The following is a 24,283-nucleotide window of genomic DNA, read 5'->3' on the forward strand; positions in this document are numbered from 1 at the left end:
CTTTTATAGCTGGCAAAATGTGAGATTCTGTCGCCAGACGACAACAAGTCTCATGGCTGTCTGTCTGACAACAACTAATTAATACATCCAGTTCCACTGTCAGCCATAGTGGAGTCTTCTTTGAAATCTGGGATATCGCGCTGCTGACTATGACTCTCGAACAGCGAGGACTTGTTTTCTTGATCACATTTATGGCCGCAGAAGTTATTTGAAATATATTAGATTGTAATAGGAAACTGTCTTTTTATATGGTGAGGCACAAGATTCCAGGGATAATGTCTGGGTATCTATAACAGCTCCTGACATGGTATCTCATCTATCTGTGTCTCAAGTCAGAGATGTTCATAATTACATTGCAGCAAAGACTCTGAGTTCTGTCGGAATATGGAACACAAGTGAAACTGAACCGTGTCTTGTTTCATGGTTGTATTATCAAGGGTCATCAGGCAGGAATGATTTTTATAATGTCTTTTATAACGTTTTTACACGTAAAATACATTTAATGAAGTTGGAATGTTGTTTAGAGTGCATCCTTTAAAACAAGGGGCCATTTCTGTGAATCAACAGGACAGTTTCCATACAGTTATTTGCCAAAAATAGATTAGAATAGAGGTAAAAGTTGAAAAGAAGGTGAACAGATTCACTCTCAATATGATCATCAAGTTGTTTTAATTCTCTGTAGCTGTCAAGACGTTTGAAGAGCTGGGTTAGAATTGGTCTTCAGTCACCCATGCTTGTCGTAAACGGCGACTAATATGATTGGGGGCGTCCTCTCTGACTTGGTTGACACAGGTCATCAATATTATCCCAATTGTGTGGAATGATGCTCATGCTGTTGATCACTGGATTGTCTGGCCCAACCTTGATTATTTGCAGACCACTCATATTGCTGAGTGCGGCAATAACAAACAAACAAAGTGTAGCTGTCAGCCAGTCAACATGATCAGGGCTGTAATACAGCAGGTAGGAGATGAAACAGTTAGGAAGCATGGGTACTTGTGTGCATACAGAACACTCACAACTGATTATGAACATCCTATAATGATGTTGGGTGTATTAACTATTCAGATTCTGTTACAGATAAATTTTTTCTTTTTTACCTGCATGACTAAATCCAGGTGTAGCGTGCTTAATGATGAACGCAGCAAGAATACGCCCCATTAATCTGTCATACAGACCCTTCTAGTCAGCAATATGTGACAAGTCTAGATTACCAAAGTTCTTAAAATGAAAGTCTTTGGGCTCCTTTTATTTTATTTATTAATATGATTTAGGAAACGTCTTTTCTGTAAAAAGTGTTTATATCAGGGATTAGATGTTGGTCAAAGTTCCTGTATACAGATTATTTCAGGGACTTGTACTCCTAATGACACTGACATTATGCCTGAGAGTCTGTCCGCACTGGTCTACAAGTCACACTTCAGAGGTCAGATTTATGACTGTTCATCCCAAACTTCCTTCCACTGGTGATATCACTTTTCGAGAAATTGCATCACAATGCGGAAAGACCATTGCGACATCATTGGTTTCCATGACATTTCTAATTCCTCTTCCAATGAATACTGTTTACACACTGACAAATTAGAAGAAAGATTATGGATTATAAATAGATTTTCATTGGCTGGCTTTGGATAACTAACATCAACGTTTATTAAACACTTTTAAAGACTCGCCTGCAATGCTCATCAGGGTTTTAGAATTTTAGTTTTCATATATTTGAGATCAAAAGACAGGTGCTATTATCTGTTTATGATCCAGGATCTGTTTCTTACTCTCATCATGTCATCGTATGGCAGGAATCCTGCTGAATATTGCTGAATCTTGCTGAATAGACCTTCAGTACCTTTGATTAACCATCTACACTTGTTGAAGTCCATGTATGCATATGTTTATCACAATTTCTTCATGAAAATCATACAATAGTTCAAGCGTGATGTTTCTGTTACCTTATGTTTTTTGGTTAATTATGTATGTGCCTCAATTCTTTACTGTATGCAACCCTCCCATTCTCAATCAATACAAAGTTTGGCTATTTTTGGATGAAATTGGAAATAATGATCTGTTCCAGTAGCTTAATCTACATATATCCTTCCCTGTCCATCATTTGATAGCAGCAAATGTTCTCCTCTGTTATTAATATAGGTTGGAACAAGATCTAATCCTGTTAAGAGAGTTGTCTCACCATAATATGGCGCCAAACTCTATAAGGACCATCTTGTTCAGTAAAATTCTCCGATCAAATAAATGACCATCACCCTGATTAAACGCTGTACCAATCACAGGCAATAACATGTTCTGGCTGTGCATAAGCTTTGTAACACTTTCAGACAGCGTTACTGGCTTCAGTGGTTGCTAATGGTGCCCCTAGGGAACTATATTATCAGGACAGGTAAACTTGACCATCGTGGAATGGTGGTATTAGTCACTGACTTTGTCCATTACTGAGATGAGAACAAGACCAGACAGTGGAATGTTTAGTTACAATGCAACAACGCTGCACTCAAGATAAATTGCCGTTAGAGGACATTTGATGGTCGTTGCTGATGTGTACGTTATAGATGTAGGTGTCTCCATAGTACCCTCTGCATGTTGCCATTGGCGATGATGCTAAAAGCAGCTGCTATCTGACGCAGCTGGGAAAACTGTCAATGAAATGAGTTTTGAGGTGAATAGTTTCTTCTTTGTTCACTCTGAATATTATTAAATTAAATTAAATTTTATTAAATTGATGATTTATTTGATGATAGTAAATCATGCTCGATACAGAGGCTGAATAATTCAGGACTCTCATGCATGGAATTATCTCATTGACACAGTTCGCCATGATAAAGGATTTAGGAGAACAGTAGCGCTGAATGTTCTGTGCTGCTTTGGTCACTCGGATTAGATTCAGATCAGGGATATTTGTAGAGAAAGATTGTTACGATGGTTTTGTTTTCATGTCTCTATATGAAATTCCATTCTTTAACATATTACATCACTAAGATCATAGTTCAACTCTATCAAGTTCTATCAAGATCTTAGAAAGTAGTATCCTGTTCTTGACAAAAGTCACCACGAATGTCTGTAATATAGTTGATGGGGTGTAAAGCACTAATTATTCGTTAATTCTTGATAAAAGGGACATTAATTCTGAAGGCCCTATTTTGTACTGAAACAATCAGGCGTATCAATTGAAAGTTATTTGTAAGAACTTTTTAATCTTTACCATCAGTTCAAAGCTGTAGAATCCTTTCTACAGCCATATGATATATCCTCTAAAAGTAGAGTGTTGTCTATTTTTCAGTAGGATGTATTTATGAGTCCATTATTTAATAGTAATGACACCAGGTGTTCATAAGGTGTTCAGACAGGATGGATGTTCACCTGAAATAAACATTCAATTTCAATTACTGATGTTAGCAAATGTAGTCTTGAATAGCTGAGGTTCCTGGAATATAAGAAGCACACATTGCAATATATTTTAGATATTAAATATACAAGAACATGGGGCAGTGGGGTAGCCTAGTGGTTAAAGAGTTGTCATGCCAAATACCTGGGTTTAATTTGTCACATGGGTACAATGTGTGAAGCCCATTTCTGGTGTCCCCCATCGTGATGTTGCTGGAATATTGATATAAGTGGCGTAAAACCACACTCACTCACTCATTGTATATATAATGGTATAAATCATTAAGCCACACCAAGGGACAAGTTTTTACTCCATCACAATGCCAGGGAACTTATGACATTTAATAGCGAGTATTTTTTGTAATAAAACCTTTGTCAGGTCATTTAGTTCCTTTGGGGAATTTCTACAAAATAGCTGTGATTTATATTTTGAGTATGTTGTAAGAGTGGGAAGCATATTTATGAAAATCAATGGGGTATTTTAGCTGTATTCTTTGCATGAAGGCAATTGTTGTGATGTCTAGTTGTAATCTGACACCTTGTCTTCCTCCTCATCAAAGTGACAATATCATAATATAATTCACTCACTCACTTGCACTCTTTCTCTTATGCTCTTTCTCTTATGCTCACATACTCACTCACTCACTCACTCACTCGCTCACTGTATGCTCCCAACCAATGCAACATCCCATTACAAAAAAGGTTCACATTTTGTTTTTCAAAATAAAATGAAGAATATTTGGGGTGTTTGTAGGAATGATAAAATTGCATGATGGATGGAGCGAAAACCTGAAATTGGAAGTGTTGATCAGTGAATCTGTTGTCGTCAACAACTACTGCAGGGTACCTTGTCATGATTAGGTGGACTATTCAGGTCTCACAATCTGATATCCATCAAACCAATCTCAGTATCTAAGCTGGCTGACTGGAGAAATCTGAAAGCAGTATTTGTGAAGGAACCTGGCCCTGTGGACTTGAGGAAGGGAAGTAGTTTAATACTTCATGGACGTTGTGAAATCAATATGGTGAATCTGCATTACAGCATATGTCCTAGATAATTAAGCCTGAGCTGGAATACACAAATGGTGCTATACTTGGGATGCTCTTTGCTTGTAATTATATAAAGGATAATTTTATATTTCCCGTATTGATTCTTGCCTTAATAGACATGTTGCTCACAAGAGGAGGGCCGCCACAGTTACATGTAACGCTACAACTCAAGATGACTGATACAACCATTACAGACTGCCAAGTAATGCAGGCATTGCTGATTACTGCATACTGTGCTTAATTTGATAATGCATGTTATGTATTCTAAGGTAATACTGATTGAACCAGATGTCTTGGAGAAAATAACAGGAATCTCAGCAAGATTGCTGACACAGCATAAAGCAGTATTCACTCACTCACATAGTTAAGCTTTATTTATTTATTATCAATGCTGCACTCAGACGTATCTATGACGATGGTGACCAATAAAAAGCCTGGACCAGATAATCCAGTGATTGATACTGAGAACAGTGATCAACACTGTCAAGGTTTGATGCCACGCAATCATCCACAAAGGTTTTACTGATTCACAGTCGTTCTCCAGACAAAGGCATGCTCAAAGAGAGTACCATTTATCTGGTCATTGCATATTGTAATGTGTATTGGAGAATACAATCTAATGACTTGAATGTGCCAGAAGGTCACTATGGCAATTTCTTACTTCCTGGTACTTATTTTCTGTGAGGCACAGATCCTTTGGAAAAAGAACATTTTAAGAAATTCATAACTATACATGTTAGCAATAATGGCAAAAATTTATTTTTATATAATTTAAACTTTAAAAAGTTGTAGATTTTTGTTTTGATATTTCTTTCTTCAATGTGTATGAATAGAGAATTTATTTTCAGTTTCAATTACCAACTAAGCAAAAAAAAAAGTTGAAATCGAGTTGAATAATCAAGAATAATTATATATCATCACGTAAATGCTTCATATCTGAAAAATTGAGAACCTTGCCAGATGTACCCTAGTTTGGTCCACACAGAGTTCTTGATGCATTGGTTATATTTGCAATTCCATTCCGGATATTTAAAAGAAACACATGACTCATGATATTATGATTGAAGCTTTGGGTAAGGACTAGTTTGGAAACATCAGAAAAAGTTCCACCTTAAGGAAGCAATTTGTACAGTTATTATTACCGGGCCAAGCAGATGGCAGTATTAATGGTGAAGTAATGGTTCCGAGCACTATCAGCGAAGTCAAGGAAACTCTGGGCTCTGTACTGGAGACAGTAGTCGGTAGATAAGCAGAGGTACAGCTTGTGAGGGAGGAGATTGTTTCGACCACCATCAATGTAGTAAACTCGGTTCCTGTGTTCTGTGCGGCGACAGTAGTCGTTAGATAAGCGGAGGTATAGCTTGTGCTCCTCACTCAACTGTTCAATAGGTGGCAGGAGAGTAGCCTACAGCAGAAGTGTCACTCGCGAGCTGAATCACCTCTCTGGGAGTCCCTGGGATCCTGCCTAGACCCTGACGCTACAAGTGGCCTATCGTTTTGTTCGTTTTACATCGCTACAAGTGGTTTCACTGATTAAAAGGAACCAGAAGAAACCCTAACATGGAATTATCGGCCGATTGAAGGCAGGGATGGAGCTACCTCCCAAGGTGAAATAGAAAATAATCAATAAAAATGTAACTGGGCACTATCCATGGACAAAACATTCTGGTGAGAAGTGCTGTTGGACAGTGTCACCCGTGATCTTATTAATGTCAGAACTAATTAAACAGGCATTGATTAACTGAAATGATGCACCAGAAGTTAGACAGGTAGCTAGCCGAGGGAAAGTTCTCGTGTACCGCTGTCAACTAATGAGAGAGTTTTAATGGAGCTTTGTGCCATGGTGTCGCAATAAAGCTTATTATGTCATCACTTGGAGTGCTGGTCTCAGAGGACAGTGTAGGACCAGTCCATTCTGGCATCCACCTTATTCCCCTTGCTGCCACAGTGAGTCAGCCTGGCCAATATTCCATTTGAATCCAGGAGTAGGCGCTAGCATAGGAGTGTGTATGGAAGAGGCTAGAGCAGCTATCAGTCTTGTAATATCAACATCAGTGTGCAATACAGTGTTCCTTGTTGGCTGCAGCTGGAGAGTCCACCTGGTCAAGCAACCAAGTGCCGATTGTCACATCATTCTGTGAATTTTGTCCGCCAGTTTGACAGGATATTGAACCAAGTGACCTGTGTCCGGCTGTGTGTGTTCCATCTACCCATGTGTCCCACACCTTATGTGTATATGGGGTCTTAATTGTGGAGGTCGTGTGGCGAAGAATTTCGCCAAAGGTGGACGCATGTTTCGTATGATTATATACCAGTTGTTCCCACCCCTAAGGAAACACCTGTTGTTTTCACGAGAAAATCGTAAGTACTTTCTGTCTTTTTATTGATTGCTTATGTGTTTTTGAAATCATTTCCAGATTTGTAACACCGTGATCTGTGGTAGTCTGACATTGTGATGACACTGTTTTGGGGTTGTGGTTACGGCTTTGCACCAACACAGACATACTGCCTACCTGTCGTCCAGGTGCAGTGTATGCAATCAAGTGCAGGTTGTAATCTGTAACTGTTGCACACCTGGAGAACAAGGAAAGAGCTTTGGTCGGCGGGCAGTAACAACAGCTGCCAGATGTGTAAACTCTCGCATCTATGCTAGTATCATAACTTGCATTTTATCTGCATGGGAATTCATTTATGTTTGTTACACTTCATCTGTTAAACACACAATGTGACAGCTGTGATTATTTTTTATTTCTCTTTAAAACAATTCAGATTCAATGAGTGAAATTACATGCATACATCACCAATTGATTACATGTATTATTTGTTATGTGAACAGGGTTATTATTTCTGTTTGTTGAAATGTAGATTTGGAATTGCATTGCTGAACAGGTGTGTGCGTGCATGCGTGCGTGCGCGTGTGATCCCCGTGTGGGACCACCTTGCTGACAGAAGTCCTGGCCATGGCTTCCAGTGGCTGTGAGGTATTACCAGCTGCTGATACAGTGGCTAGGTCACAGATGCTCATGTCATGGACTTTTTTAACATGCTATCTTAGTTGTGACATGTGGCTAGTGTTTGGCCTATTTTACTGACACAATGTGTGTATTATTGACATATTAGTCCTAAGAGTTCCATGTGACATTGTCACATCTGGCGGATAACAGAATCACACCATGTTGATAACACATTGTCATATCGGTGTTGCAACAGTTTGTTAAGTGTCTTCTAACACTTTAATTGATAACAGATTGTCATATCTTGTTTAGGATGTCATATGTTGTTTATAACACATTTTGATATATGTCTGGTAATACATTGTTATATCTTGTTGACACCCTGGTGATAACAGAACATCATCTGGTTCAGTATGTCATATGTTGTTTGTAACACATTATGATGCATATGTCTGGTAATACATTGTTATATCTTGTTGATGACATATTGTGGTCACTGGACTGACAACATTGGATACACCCAGTCAGGGAAACTATGCTTGCTGATCCATTTGCTTCGAGGACACCTGTTTCTTGTGACATCTGGTAGATATGTTGGATGCAACAATTGAATGATGAGTCTTTAGTGCAGATTAATTATGACATAAGCCCACTGTTGTATAACTGCTGAGAATAATTAACATGAGCCATGTTGTCAGTCGACCAGTTCTACTGTACCTACACATATGTACAGTAAAGTACAAAAGTTGTCAGTAAATGTTTGAAGCATCATTGCAATGGAGGCTTGTTTTACATTTGGAGACTTTCAGCACCATACCCAAACCTTTTTCACAAACATCATGCTGTGATATAACTGGTATACTGTGTTATATAACTGGACTACTGTGTGATATAACTTGAATACTATGTGATATAACTTGATATAACTGGACTACTGTGTGATATAACTTGAATACTGTGTGACATACCTTAAATACTGTGATATGACTTGAATACTGAGTGATATAACTTGAATACTGTGTGATATGACTTGAATACTGTGTGATATAACTGGACTACTGTGTGATATAACTTGATATAACTGGACTACTGTGTGATACAACTTGAATACTGTGTGACATACCTTAAATACTGTGATATAACTTGAATACTGTGTGATAAAACTTGAATACTGTTATATAACTTGATATAACTGGACTACTGTGTGATATAACTGGAACAGTGTGATATAATTTGAATACTGTGTGATATATCCTGATATAACTGGACTACTGTGTGATATAACTTGAATACTGTGTGATATAACTTGAATACTGTGTGATATAACCTGATATAACTTGACTAATGTGTGATATAACTGGACTACTGTGTGATATAACTTGAATACTGTGTGGTATAACTTGAATACTGTGTGATATAACCTGATATAACTTGACTAATGTGTGATATAACTGGACTACTGTGTGATATAACTTGAATACTGTGTGATATAACTGGACTACTGTGTGATATAACTTGAATACTGTGTGATATAACTTGAATACTGTGTGATATAACTTGAATACTGTGTGATATAACTTGAATACTGTGTGATATAACTTGTATACTGTAGGAAACATGTCTGAACCAAACTCACTATTAAGTGTGCGGTCACTCTGCGGTAATCCATGACGGTTGTTTACGTTAGCTGTGCAGGTACCTCATTACCCACAGTTTGTTTAAATATTACAACTGTAGATCTCTACCCAAGCCAGCTGAACCTGGCTATAATAGAGGGGCTATGGCGCAATTATCAATACACGATTTGTTTGAGCTGTTTATTAAACAGACTCATAATCTGAACTGTTTACTTTCGTCTAATGGGAACATATGAAATATTGTCTGCAGCTATTGTTATAGTGCATATATGAAACTGCAAATGAGGTTGGGCAGACAGTCGCTTCCCTGGGCAGACAGTCGCTGGGCAGACAGTCGCTTCCCTGGGCAGACAGTCGCTTCCCTTGCAGACAGTCGCTTCCCTTGCAGTGACGGCATGGATGTAACAGGATAGCTGATTTAGTTTTGTCACTGCATCAAGTCCCTCTGCTTCGTTGGATGTAGCGTACATATACAAGGTCTGATGGCGGCTATTGTCATGTATGTGTATAAATACTGATGTTAGGTAATGACACACAGTGGTCTGGTGTTTAATTATCAGGTAGAAGACCTTGGTTCAAATCTGGTGCAATTTGCACCTCTTTCTTGATGTGCCATGAAGTGGTTTCTGGACTCGGCATTAAAATCCCGTCCCTCACTCAATATATGTCTATATCCTAAAATTCGGGGAGTCTATATGATAATGATTCTCGGATCATGCCAATGGGACCATTTATGATTAGGAAAGGGGAGAGGTCCAATGAAAAGTGTCTATTCAAAAGTACCATAGATATTAGTGATATACCAGTCTTGTTGCCCTTAGCATCTCATTGGGGGGTGGGTTAGCCTAGTGGTTAAAGCGCTCGCTCGTCACACGAAGACCTGGGTTCAATTCCCCACATGGGTACAATATGTAAAGCCCATTTCTGGTGTCCTCTGTTTGGATATTGCTGGAATATTTCTAATTGCTGTGTAAAAGCAACTCTCTCACTCACTCTATTTGGTGTGGACACTATTCGAGAAAGATCTATGATATTGCTGGAATATTGTAAAACTAAACTCACTCACTCACTCTGTGACAAAAGTTGGCTTATGAATTCATACACCTGGTGACATTGTACCAAATATGACTTTGGTAATTGCACCCCATGTGGCCTCTTCAAAATATTCATGAGTATTCTTCAGCCCAGATGATGAATAATGTGGAGCAGTGAAGAAGCTGTAGTGTTATCTGTAATGGTTTGCTGGAGTCTCTTCACCTCCGCCGTAAGGAGAATCCACAGTAGTAATTCCTGAATTTGTTGCCCCTGAAATATGTTCATGGCAGACACATCATCATATCTGTAATTTCTCTAGTCTCTTATACTGTTCAACTAGTTTTTAATATGCCCATAATTCATTTATCTTGCTAACATTCTGGCAGCTTGGGAATCTCGGCTAATCAAGTCCACATAAAATGATTATCTTCTTTCACATAAAATGTTTTTGTTATAAAATTGGGATACTTGGCTGAATTTACATTTCTTTTGATATCAATTTTTGTTTTATCAACTCGCTACTCCTTCATAAATTGCATTTCAAGGGGTACTGATCTGGAACAATTTGCTGTCGCTGGTTGTTGTTTTTGCATTGTTTTTTCCTCTGGTTGCTCAGATGATATCCCAGAATTTTGACTGGTTTCTGCTGTGCCACCCTTGAGTGTATTTGATAGTATAAGGGTGTATTTTCTCACTGATAAAAAAGATGAAATGCAATATATATACAGTATATATTCAGAGACTAAGTGTCAATCTATCTGTCTCCCATTGAAGGACTACCTAACAATAGTGTAAATGATGTGAAATGATTCTGTTCAATGCTACAACAAATGAATAAAAGCAAAATGCAAACATTATAAATGACAACAGACAAAGGTTATATTGACAATATGAGGCAGTTACCTGAGCGTTGAATGTATCTATCAATATCCTCATAAAGGAACAATATAAAGAAACAATGTCATGTGTACTTTAACATACAATCTAGTATTGTACAATATAAACAACGTTTTGGGATATTATAACTCATATCCTTTCTTAACTGGTCAGGGGTAGTTGGGAGGGTAGCCTAGTGGTTAAAGCGGTCGTTCATCACCCTGAAGAACTGGGTTCAATTTCCCATATGAGTACAATGTGTGAAGCCCATTTCTGGTACCCCCACCGGGATATTGCGGGAATGTTGCTATAAGCAATGTAAAATTCAACTCACTCACTCAACTGGTCACATATTTTGTTTTGGTGTTTCATGTAGGTGTAAACACTTATTGGTCACACCAGACAATTATTTCAGGATATCCACATTTTTAAATGAAAAAGGTCATTTATTTAGATAGCAGTGAGCAGTCAAAGATTTATCGTCTTATCTCTTGAGCAAGGGGGCACTTTTATACAGGCACTTTACAACAGGATATGAGTGTATTTAGCCTGCTTAAGTCAACCTACATTTATATATACTTTCTTATTACATTCATAAATTATCCCTTTATGTGTATCACTGCTAATGCCATTAAAAGACCTTATGTGTTTGTTATTTGTAATATTGGTCAGAATTTCTTTTTACTTTCATATTTGCCTTTGTTTTATTTTGGTCAGAAGTGAGTAATATGAGTTTCTAATTCATTTGCTGCGACACCTGTATGTTCCCAACTTATGTCTATGCATGTACCATTCATTTTCCCCAGGGGCGGTGGAGTAGCCTTGTGGCTAAAGCATTCGCTCGTCACACCTGGGTTTGATTCCCCACACAGGTACAATGTGTAAAGCCCATTATATTGCTGAAATATTGCTAAGAACAGCATAAAACTATACTTACTCACTCACTTTCCCCAGTAAACTTGATGTTGTATTTGATCAATAATTCCTAGTACAATGGTGGTTTTATTGTAGCAACTAAGCCACAAAGTACAAGACCTTGTAAAGTGTTCCAGGGACAAATTAATACAGATTTTGATCAAACCACCTTGTGAATTTACCAAGCTTAAGACATATGTAAGTCAGGGCTTTCCCTAAGACATTTAGCTGATATGCTGATATTACTGAAGATGCCATGTTAAACCCATCTCTCCCCCTTCTATTCTTACAGCAGTTATGATGGTAACATTGATATAGGCTATGGTTTACAAAAACTGGAAAGTTGATTAATTTCACTACATTTATGAATATTTGAAGGAGATTTTACTCTGCACTATAGATGGTGGTTGCAGGGGCTGATGCTGGCCCTGGCCTGTCATCACCACGATGGTGGGAAGGATGTTACTGTCAGCGTTCCAGCACAGATAATGTATTTTTGTTGGTGACAGTGTAATGCAGTCAGTGAACAATGTAAATTATACATGTGTGGATTAAGTTTGGTATGAGGCCATGGACAGGCTGGTCACTGGGGAATGCCAACTTTATGTTTGGATGATTGCGTGATGGGCCTGTTGAAACAACCACAGCCATATTGTGCAGCATGTCAGTGTTGTGGAGGGATGAGCGTTGACGGCTAGCATTTCTTTCACTGCATCATACAGTGCTGGAGGAGGTAATGAAATCTACCCATGTCAGAATCGGCCTAGGGAAAAGAGAAGGCGTTTTTCCTTGTCATAAATGAACATGCAGGTTACCAATAACCTGAAAGCGAATTTAATCGATAGATCTGCTGTTTTAAAAAACAAAATTCACAAAGTGTTTGTAACTTGATGAAACCTTGTGAAAAGTTAGTTCATCTGCTGTGTACCAAAGCTGGTATTGAGGGGCAGTTGGTGGCCTCAGTGTTTGCTCAGCAAGCTGGGTTCATTCCCCTCATGGCGAAAAATGTAAAGCCCATTTTTGGTGCACCCAGATATTGCTAAAATAGGTATCATATACAGCTCGCTCGCTTCCTCACTCCCCTCCTCACTCCTCCCTCACTCACTCACTCACTCACTCACTCACTCACTCACTCACTCACTCACTCACTCACTCACTCACTCACTCACTCACTCACTCACTCACTCACTCACTCACTCACTCACTCACTCCAAATGTATGGATACTGATGAAGCCAATCAGAGGCCACTTCCCAAGTTATATGATTGTGGGTGGATCCTGTGACAGTTATTGTTCATGATTACATCTTGACATTACACAGTGTCATCCCCAAAGTCATCTACAATCATGAGTCTCATATAGAGAAATGGAAACAGTCAGGTAATACAGCTATTTTGTCATAAGTATATGATGACATCCTGGATAATACACAGTGTAATACAGCTATGGTTGTCATAAGTATATGATGAAGTACAGTGTAATACAGCTATGGTTGTCATAAGTATATGATGAAGTACAGTGTAATACAGCTATGGTTGTCATAAGTATATGATGAAGTACAGTGTAATACAGCTATGGTTGTCATAAGTATATGATGAAGTACAGTGTAATGGTCTAAGATTGATTCATACAACGTAATGGTCTAACAACGCAGGGGTAAAAGTTGTCCTAGAATTGGGGGAGTCTATATGATTCTTGGATCATGTAAATGGGGCCCATTTATAGTTAGGAGGTGAGGTGAAATTGAGTTTAACGTTGTGCTTGAGAATATTTCGCTCATATGACGACGTGCATGCGCGTGTATATGTATGTGCGGCTGCTTGTACTAGCCCAGACTTAAGCTGGTTTTATAGTGCTAGCTCACTGAGATACCATGCCGCAGTGAAGCATGAATACCCCACTCAGACACAGTATACTGACTCCGAGCCGACCAGTCCTTGTTGTACCCATTAATGCCGAGCGCCAGGCAGGGACCAACAAGTACCATATTTTAACGTCTTTTGGTATGACGCGGTCGGGGATCGAACCCGCGACCTTCCGCTCTCCGGTGGACACTCTAACCACTACACCACGGAGGTGGTCATTTATAGTTAGGAAAGGGAATAGGTCCAATGAAAAGAGTCTATTCCAAAGTACCATAGATATTAATCTTTATATCATAGTCATGTAACACTTACTAGTCTTGTAACCCTTAGCGTCTCATTAGGGGTGGTAGGGTAGCCTAGTGGTTAAAGCATTCGCTCTTCACGCCTCAGACAAGGGTTCAATTCCCCACATGGGCACAATGTGTGAAGCCCATTTCTAGTGGCACCTGCCGTGAATATGCTGGAATGTTGCTGAAATCGGTGTAAAACTAAACTTCCTCCTCCCACATCGGGCCGTGGAGATATCAGCTGCTGGCCACCACAGTTTTCTATGACCATCAACCTGTGATGTTACATACACCGATTGCAATTTCCTCACGCATGCCACAGATTACATTACCAAAATTCAATTTTAAAATTGATTTTTTCATAGGTTTTCATCTCTTCTTATAAACTAGGTCACAAAACAGTCACTCTTTCGCCTTGTTTCTGTGGGCTTTTTAATAAATTATTTTTCATGTTTTTCTGACCTCCGTGAGGAATGACGTGAAGATGCTCAGGTTGTGATATTGATAACGCCAACTGCGGCAACCTCTGTCTGTATTTATAGCAACATGAGACTGGTCAGTATCGGTAATCAATACTCCCAAATGAAGATATTCCACCCATACAGAATAAGTGCTGTCTTGTTGAAATAAAACTTGGTTTGATTTGGGAGTAAACGTTAAATAATCTTCAGGAAAATGTAATTGTGCTGGTGTCAGATTGACAGCAGCAGTGTGGCAGTAGGCTGAGGTGTAAAACACTTTTGGATCTTTGTCTCCACCAGTCTGCAACTGGAACATGTTTATTTAATTCTCTAACTCAGCACCAAAAAGGATGTAGAGCAGTTTGGCGAGAATGTGTTAATGTCTAGACAAAACTGTCATGTTATGTTCTTTAGAAAATATGGATATCAGGAAATGAGTTTCCGTATAAGGGATTTGTCCAGACGAAGAAACGGGAGGTCATCAGGACCGCTCGCTATGTATGATAAAACACTAACAAATATTTTTTTTATGTTGTCTTTAAATATCATTGGCATGTTTTTGTTATACTTTTTTAAATCATCAATTTATGATGTGTTACAATCTTGGGTTATAACGGCTAAGCATGTGACCATTTTCACACACAGCACAGAGAAAACAGTTTCTACATGATCATAGCTTGGGGTGAGCGTGGAACTAAACCTGTGAAATAGCTTCCAGACTTTACAACATCTAAAGGGTCCATGGATTAGCTTGGTGGTTAAAGCGTTAACTAGTCAGGCTGAAGACATGGGTTCAGAAAGACAGGCAGACAGACAGAGAAGTTTATTCAGTAAAAGGCCACAGGTCCATCATATAGTCATTTGCATATGGTATTAATAGTTTAGTGCACATGCTGTTTAAGAGAAATATTTCTAATGCTCTGAAGTACATAATACAGAAAAATACTAACATCTTTTATGATACAGTCATTATTTGTTTTCATAATGTTGATAAAATTGGCATTTGGATCCAAATCTGTCAAATATTTCTGAATATATCTTAACCTTAAATCAGAAAAATGTTCACACTTAAGGAGTACATGAAATTCATCTTCAATAACATTTTTGTCATTCTATTTACAAAATAAACATAATGTCTCATTGTAGGGGAACATGGGTTTAAGTGCCAAGATAGATATAGAGTGTGTCCTCCACTCCTCCACCCCCTGTAATCCTGCTGGAATATTGCTAAAAGTGGCGTAAAACCATGCTCACTCACTCACTCTCTATTCCTTTGACTTTCTAACTTACCTGAAGAGTGGTACATCACTGAAGATTATAAATAAATTGCTTATGATATGCATCTAATGTTGATTCTTAAATGGTTAAAAGTCCATGATGTGATTCAGCATTGGTGCAACCTCATATATATAGCTTGATATTTAGAGAAATGAATATATTTTTTTAAAAGATTGTTTGAGTTCTGTTTCTGCCTCCACTGAGGTTATATGTAGTGGTTGTTCATGTTTTATGAATTTGTGTAAAGCACTTTCCGATTTATGGTGTGCCACAATAGATCTTGTTACTACCCTAGCAACTGGATCAGTGTACAAATGGTTGGTTGGTCAGTTTGTTTCTATACCAATGTACAATAAACACTGTTATTGTCTAGATGTGATACATCTGCGATAATGCTCCACCTCATTAGTCTCCATATCGCTGTCCAGATGTTGTATAAAATGATCATTCTGTCACATGACACTGACGATACATACTCAAGTTTTGATTAAATACTCCTAGGTTATTCCAGTTACACTACTAAACGACAGTTGCACGATACCCTTGTACTAGGCAGTATGACTTATCACAGGTCACCTTGACACATGATACTTGAGAATATCATTTATCATTCTAAATTAGATTTGTAATTGATGGCAAGTATTTTTCGTGTGATTTGAGAGTAATGAAGGAGGCCAGAGGACACCCACATCAATCACAAGTGGTCCTTTTACATGTTTTCATTACCCACTGCGATGGATCCATTGACTGCCTGAGCTATGTTGGCCAGGAGTACTGTCAAGTCCCTCTAGTGCAAGTATTTACATACAACAATTTCCGCTAGTCCGGCACCAGGGCGGCATATTACCTCAAAGGCATAATGTTTCCTTTTATGTTGGTATCTTTGTAGATCTCTACACACTGGGAGGGAGGAGGAGGAGTGTTCTGGTTTTAACTGGAACCGGTGATGGGCACCATGATGAGTATTTTGGACAAGGGCTGTACCGAGTCACCACCATATCAGTCCATTTCAATACATTGTGCCTTGATACAAATGCCATTATTTATCTTTCTGACAAGGGTTGTACCAATTTACTGATGTATCCATGCATTTCAGTACATTGTGCCTTGATACAAATGCCGTTATGAATCTTTCTGACAAGGGATGTACTGATTCACCGATGTATCATGCATTTCAGTACATTGTGCCTTGATACAAATGCCATTATGAATCTTTCTGACAAGGGATGTACTGATTCACTTATGTATCCATGCATTTCAGTACATTGTGCCTTGATACAAATGCCATTATGAATCTTTCTGACAAGGGATGTACTGATTCACTGATGTAGCATTACATTTCAGTACATTGTGCCTTGATACAAATGCCATTATGAATCTTTCTGACAAGGGATGTACTGATTCACTGATGTATCCATGCATTTCAGTACATTGTGCCTTGATACAAATGCCATTATGAATCTTTCTGACAAGGGATGTACTGATTCACTGATGTAGCATTACATTTCAGTACATTGTGCCTTGATACAAATGCCATTATGAATCTTTCTGACAACTGCTGTACTGATTCACTGATGTATCCATGCATTTCAGTACATTGTGCCTTGATACAAATGCCATTATGAATCTTTCTGACAATTGCTGTACTGATTCACTGATGTATCCATGCATTTCAATACATTGTGCCTTGATACAAATGCCATTATGAATCTTTCTGACAAGGGAGGTACTGATTTTGCTCTACTGTAATAACTACTATGTTTGGCTTGTTCTGTGTCGGCTGTAAAAGATAATATCCACAGTTTGCTGAATTTGAGCTGAACTATACTAACATCCCAGCAGACAAACAGGAATTAGTCTTGACTTTGTCTCAGTATCAATGCATGGTGTCCAGCTGTTTATTCTGAGGAGGCTCATATTTTTCAAGTGTTCGTCTTAGCATGGTTTTGTCAGAAACACTCAGAATTTACACAAATGAAAGAAATATTCGTACATCTGTGAAGTAACTTGTCAATGCTTTATTTCAAGTTACCAGCATTGATAAATAACTCAGAGAGGGAGTATTTCTAGAAGGAGTAAGGTGTTCCAGTTTTATGGAGTAAGGTGTTCCAGTTTTATGGAGTAAGGTGTTCCAGATTTATGTCCATTCTGTCAAGACAGCCTGGTTCCAGATAGATTTGCAGTTACTTGTAGACCATCTAATGAATAGCATATAACATCTGTGTCCATCCAGTTCATGATTGCTTCATAAGTGATTGCACTCCTATGTATTGTTATTGCCAACCAAATGTTTCATGTGTCAGGTCGCCCAGATTGCGTTACCATGACCATTCTGTGTGATAGGACAATACTGTTCCTGTAGGTTTAGAGTGTCAGATACCCCTGTCAATTATTCCTTCCCATGTCTGCGGCTTGTTTTGACTGGTTTGATTCTGTATGTGTCCCTGTTGCCTGACTTATATAAGAATTCTTCGTACTAACTGTCTCTTTGACTGTTGCCATCATTCAAAGTAATGATCCCAAAGGGAGATAATTCTGCACTTGCATATATGAAACCATCACTGACTATACACAATTTTAGAGATAGATCCTGCAGGGAATTGACAGGTGAACATGTCCATAGAACTTCAAGGATATTACCAGGGCAAACTAACATGTGGATGTGTAACCTGGCTGTTGTCTTGTACAGACTGACGTAGATTGTTGCTCATGATATCAATCACTGGTTTGACTGGTCCACTTAGTTTATTGCAGGTTACCAGGATAAGTCTGTGATTTTGCTTAAATCAACTTTGTCACTGGTGGACAAACAATTAATTACAGGTTACCATCTTAAAGTTGCAATTATTGCTGACCACAGTATAAATACATGTACCCACCCACCCACCCCAGCCTGGTCACCTGCCTGCTCACTCACTCACTCACCCACCCACCGTGAAACAAACACCCACCCACCCACTCACTCAAACTCACTCACTATCTCACTCACTCACTCACTCACTCACTCACTCACTCACTCACTCACTCACTCACTCACTCACTCACTCACTCACTCACTCACTCACTCAACATGCCATACTCTGGTCATATTTTGTCATAGGTTTGGTTGGTTCTTGCCCATGGTTTAAGATGTATTTGACATTTTTTGCATGTTTTTCCCCCAAGTTTGTGCCTTGAGATATCTGAAAAGGCAGGAGAGGTAATTGCTACAGGACAAATATTGACCTCTTTATTGGGATGACACAAGTTTGGCCAAGTCAACATGAACTGCTTCCAGACTTCCATCAATATTCGCCTGGTATCAGGGGACAAAATGGAGCTTTACTTGGAGAATAAGAGAAACGAAGGCTTATCTGGAAAAGCACACTAATCACCGTTCAGAGCAGAGCTTCAGTGTTAACCATTGGCACACCATGTTGCAATATCTCTTATGTACAGGGCTAAATTTATCATTTAATTACTTCTTGAAAGATTCGTTTTTCAACCTTTGGACATTTGTTTCAGGAAAAATAGAAATTAGTTGAAGGTTGATAAGATGTTCAGCTTAAAAACAATCTTTGATGGGTCTCAAAATTCAAGCTATTTAACAAAAAATTGTCATCACTGAGCAATATCAAAGCACATTTTCAACACTTTCATTTTTTGGTTTTGAGGATGAAAATGTCTTCATTTGTCTCCAGGGACATTAATCTTGCTAAAGTTGATTAGATGAAAGGAGGCTGCATCATCTGATGAGACTTTTCATGGTGACACAAATTAAACTCCAGACAGGTCTATATGGGGTCATATATGTTTTACATTTAAATAGTGGTATGTAAGCAGTTTTCAGAACACAACATGATTACTTTTGGGATTCAATTGATTGGGCTTTTGTCAAACTAAACGAGAAGACAGTGGCTGATTAGTTTGACACTGTGATTGGATGACACGGAACACAGCATCCATTGGTTCTCCACAGCAAATGAAAATATAGCAGACAACATAAAATATCTTTGTAAGTTAAAGTCCTCTCCAAATAAACATAAGCAGAACATTTGTGGGGGAGGGGGGGGCATTTATATGCTGAAAAAAAAACCTCTCAGGGTGAATGCACATCTCCTTGTCTATTGTAGTTAAAAAACCCTTTCTTATCACATTTTTGACAGGATATGGTTCAGATTTGTATCACTTCTTTTGGCCACAGCCTGTTGGCGAAAAGCACTAAGCATTTGTCACATACCAAAAGGTGGATCCTGTTTCAGCTGGCTTTCAAGAATACAATGTATCATTATCTGCTGATGCAATTGGTTAACAGTGGATGAGGACTAGAGGGATGAAGTATTCATGTCCTGGCATTGTCGACAATTCATTCAGTGAAAACATAAGGGTCATACCAATCATAGGTCCTGATTCACTGGTACAAGTCAGTGGTGCATTATTAACCATTATGCAACACTACCACTTTGACATTTCAACATGCACTGTCTACAGGCATGGTCATCTTACAGCTATCAGGAAAGATAATCCAGTAGGGTTGAAAATCTAAAATTGGTTTAAATGTTTTGGATTGAGAAAATTATTAGATTTAGACTTTGATGTAGTGTTATTTGTAGCCCTGCCATGTTCTTGAGAAATATGTCATCTGGCAATTAGATAACAGTGCAGAGAGCAAGATCAACTGGTAACAACTGTCCTCGGGTCATGAGTAGCTCAGACTTGGCCGCTGATTACTGCATGCAACTCATGAATCACGGAATGTTGTTTTATGCCGCATGGAGTAATATCCCTGTCCTGGAAACACAGAGAGTAGACAAGCATGGGGTACTGGAGATCTCTCCAGACCTTGACTCCCCATGTTGAGACAAGCATGGGGTACTGGAGATCTCTCCAGACCTTGACTCCCCATGTTGAGACAAGCATGGGGTACTGGAGATCTCTCCAGACCTTGAGTCCCCATGGTGAGACAAGCAGTGTCCTTGAATCCCCATGGTGAGACAAGCATGGGGTACTGGAGATCTCTCCAGACCTTGACTCCCCATGGTGAGACAAGCATGGGGTACTGGAGATCTCTCCAGACCTTGAGTCCCCATGGTGAGACAAGCATGGGGTACTGGAGATCTCTCCAGACCTTGAGTCCCCATGGTGAGACAAGCATGGGGTACTGGAGAGTCTCTCCCCAGACCTTGACTCCCCATGGTGAGACAAGCATGGGGTACTGGAGATCTCTCCAGACCTTGACTCCCCATGTTGAGACAAGCATGGGGTACTGGAGATCTCTCCAGACCTTGACTCCCCATGTTGAGACAAGCATGGGGTACTGGAGATCTCTCCAGACCTTGACTCCCCATGTTGAGACAAGCATGGGGTACTGAGAGACCTTGACTCCTCCAGACCTTGAGTCCCCATGGTGAGACAAGCAGTGTCCTTGAATCCCCATGGTGAGACAAGCATGGGGTACTGGAGATCTCTCCAGACCTTGACTCCCCATGGTGAGACAAGCATGGGGTACTGGAGATCTCTCCAGACCTTGAGTCCCCATGGTGAGACAAGCAGTGTCCTTGACTCCCCATGGTGAGACAAGCATGGGGTACTGGAGATCTCTCCAGACCTTGACTCCCCATGGTGAGACAAGCATGGGGTACTGGAGATCTCTCCAGACCTTGACTCCCCATGGTGAGACAAGCATGGGGTACTGGAGATCTCTCCAGACCTTGACTCCCCATGTTGAGACAAGCATGGGGTACTGGAGATCTCTCCAGACCTTGAGTCCCCATGGTGAGACAAGCATGGGGTACTGTCCTTGAGTCCCCATGGTGAGACAAGCAGTGTCCTGAATCCCCATGGGGTACATGGGGTACTGGAGATCTCTCCAGATCTTGACTCCCCATGTTGAGACAAGCATGGGGTACTGGAGATCTCTCCAGACCTTGAGTCCCCATGGTGAGACAAGCAGTGTCCTTGAATCCCCATGGTGAGACAAGCATGGGGTACTGGAGATCTCTCCAGACCTTGAATCCCCATGGTGAGACAAGCATGGGGTACTGGAGATCTCTCCAGACCTTGAGTCCCCATGGTGAGACAAGCATGGGTAACCTAAGACCTGTCCAGACCTTGAATCCCCATGGTGAGACAAGCATGGGGTACTGGAGATCTCTCCAGACCTTGAATCCCCATGGTGAGACAAGCATGGGGTACTAGAGATCTGTCCAGACCTTGAATCCCCATGGTGAGACAAGCATGGGGTACTGGAGATCTCTCCAGACCTTGAATCCCCATGGTGAGACAAGCATGGGGTACTGGAGATCTCTCCGGATCTTGAGTCCCCATGGTGAGACAAGCATGGGTAGCCTAAGACCTGTCCAGACCTTGAATCCCCATGGTGAGACAAGCAGGGGGTACTGGAGATCTATCCAGACCTTGAATCCCCATGGTGAGACAAGCATGGGGTACTAGAGATCTGTCCAGACCTTGAATCCTATGGTGAGACAAGCATTGGGTACTGGAGGCCTGTCCAGACCTTGAATCCCCATCGTGAGACTAGCAGTGTAAGCTGAGACCTGTCTGGACCTTGAATCCCCATGGTGAGACAAGCAGTGGTACTGGAGGTCTGTCCAGACCTTGAATCCCCATGATGAGACAAGCAGGGTTAGCAGGTGATATATTCAGACCTGGAATCCCCTTGGTGACACAAACATGGAGACCTTTTCAGAGTTCGAATCCTCATTTGACCACAAACTAATTCCAACGGAATGTGTTACTTGTGTAATTCTACAGGTTATCTCAGCATGGCACCATGAAGAATAGCAAACAATGGAGTTGTTCCTTTTGTCATTTAGTTCTTCCTTTAACACTTTCAGGATATCCCTTTTTCAGGAGTCTTAATCATGGAATGTATTATATGGGGATTTGTATTTTTATTGTTGAGCATCTTACAGAAGTTTAGGTCAAAATCCTATTTGGGACAAGTTGTTCAAATATATCACTGTCACATGTTGATCCTGACAGCATACACAAGAACAAGTATTCCTAAACATGTGGAAATATGTCAACCTTTGGTAAAGAATAAATATGATTCGGAAAAAAAGTCGTTGAATAGGGCACGAATGAATATCTCTTGGAATACTTGAATGTATAATTATGTTAAAGTTACCTTTTTTAAACTTATATGTTAAAACTAAATGTAACAAAATGATTTATCTTATATTATGCACTTAATGGACTTTACCACTGTTATTTTTTTATCTGGAATTATTAATTGTTCTACTTACCAGAGAGATCAGATCATATTGGTCCTTAAGGGACCATTCATAATTTATGGCTAGGGGGGTGATGATTAATGTTTCATGTTTCTTTCACAAGTAGGAAGATGGCTTTGAAGCATTTAGAAACATTTTATTATTTTTATCAAACGTTAGTGGCATTCAGTCTTCATTTGATTTTTATGAGTGAGTGAGTGAGAGTGTAAAACCGAGTGAATCGGAAAATGTATTATTCAGAGCTTTCTGTAATATTCTATTTGTTATAACTGACATGAGAGCCCTCTGTGTTCGCCATCTTCAGTCTTTACAATATGTGCATCATATTATTATTAACAGAAGTCTTTGTAACAGAGCCTTTTGGTCACACCTTTGATGCTGTACATATGGCTACTGCCGCTACTGCCGCTGCTGCTGTTACTGTCTCCGACAATGTCGCAAGCCTTTGATCACATGAACACTGGCAGTTTCATTATAACGATGCTTCTAACCAGGTTATGCATAACCATGAAGCTGATGCTTCAGCATTGGAGACTGCAGCCTTGGAATATGATGAGAATGTTAGCAGTTGTCCTGTCGTCTGAGCGATTCTTGAAAATGGATCAGAAATAACTGCCTAGCATGTGCCATGCTACACAGTGAAATCTTCCTGCAGCATGAATTTATTGTTATTGGTGAGGCAGCAGCTAAATATTCCCAGTGCCTGGAACCTGTTACAATTATCTGACCAGTTACAACTTCTATAAGCCACCATGGTACGACATAATGGAGTCTCTCATAAAGATGGTATAAAAACTGTAAAAATGTAATTCCTGTATCCAGTAGCATATTCCAATTTAATTGGGGTTTTAAAATGAGTTAACAAATACTTAAAAATATGGTAATTATGGAATACAAAGAAAGGAACATATTACTCCCTTAAGATGTGATAATTATTATGATTAGCTGTCAAAAGGTAATTACCTCCTTTATGTAAATTGACTCAATCCAAAGAGACCACTATTCCAGAGTAAGTGTGTAATGTCAAAGTATTCCAGGTGTCGAGGAGACACTTGTGGCCCTTATTGTCTCGCGCATCACATGTTGAAAAACTGAATTATTTCCCGTAGCCATGCAAGGATCTTCTAAATATGTGCTATGATACAAGATATATCACATTGCGATCCTTTGTAGGCACGACCATACCCGGTTTCCGTGGTAACTGTCACCTGCGACACCTGCAGCATTTCCCCCACATTAGGGGGTTGGGGTAGTCTAATGTTTGAAGCATTCGCTCGTCACACCGAAGATCCGGGTTTTG

General features: G+C 39.6%; 1 protein-coding gene across 6 annotated transcripts in view; it reads left to right on the forward strand.

Annotated features, from left to right (window-relative positions):
* The window catches only part of LOC124274358 (Kv channel-interacting protein 4-like), a 462,530-nt gene that overhangs the window by 279,342 nt on the left and 158,905 nt on the right, over positions 1-24,283 (forward strand). Inside the window, exon 1 of one of the 6 annotated variants that reach the window (XM_046709722.1) lies at positions 6,442-6,801. The exons of the other annotated variants lie outside the window; for them this stretch is intronic. Coding sequence (XP_046565678.1) covers positions 6,669-6,801 — 133 coding nt within the window. The 5' untranslated portion in view covers positions 6,442-6,668. Of the gene's footprint in view, positions 1-6,441; positions 6,802-24,283 lie in introns of those variants that run through there. 6 annotated transcript variants of the gene reach the window in all.

Source organism: Haliotis rubra, unplaced genomic scaffold, assembly GCF_003918875.1.
Source record: "Haliotis rubra isolate DU_JTF1 unplaced genomic scaffold, ASM391887v1 Scf19, whole genome shotgun sequence".
In the NCBI taxonomy this organism is placed as follows: domain Eukaryota; kingdom Metazoa; phylum Mollusca; class Gastropoda; order Lepetellida; family Haliotidae; genus Haliotis; species Haliotis rubra.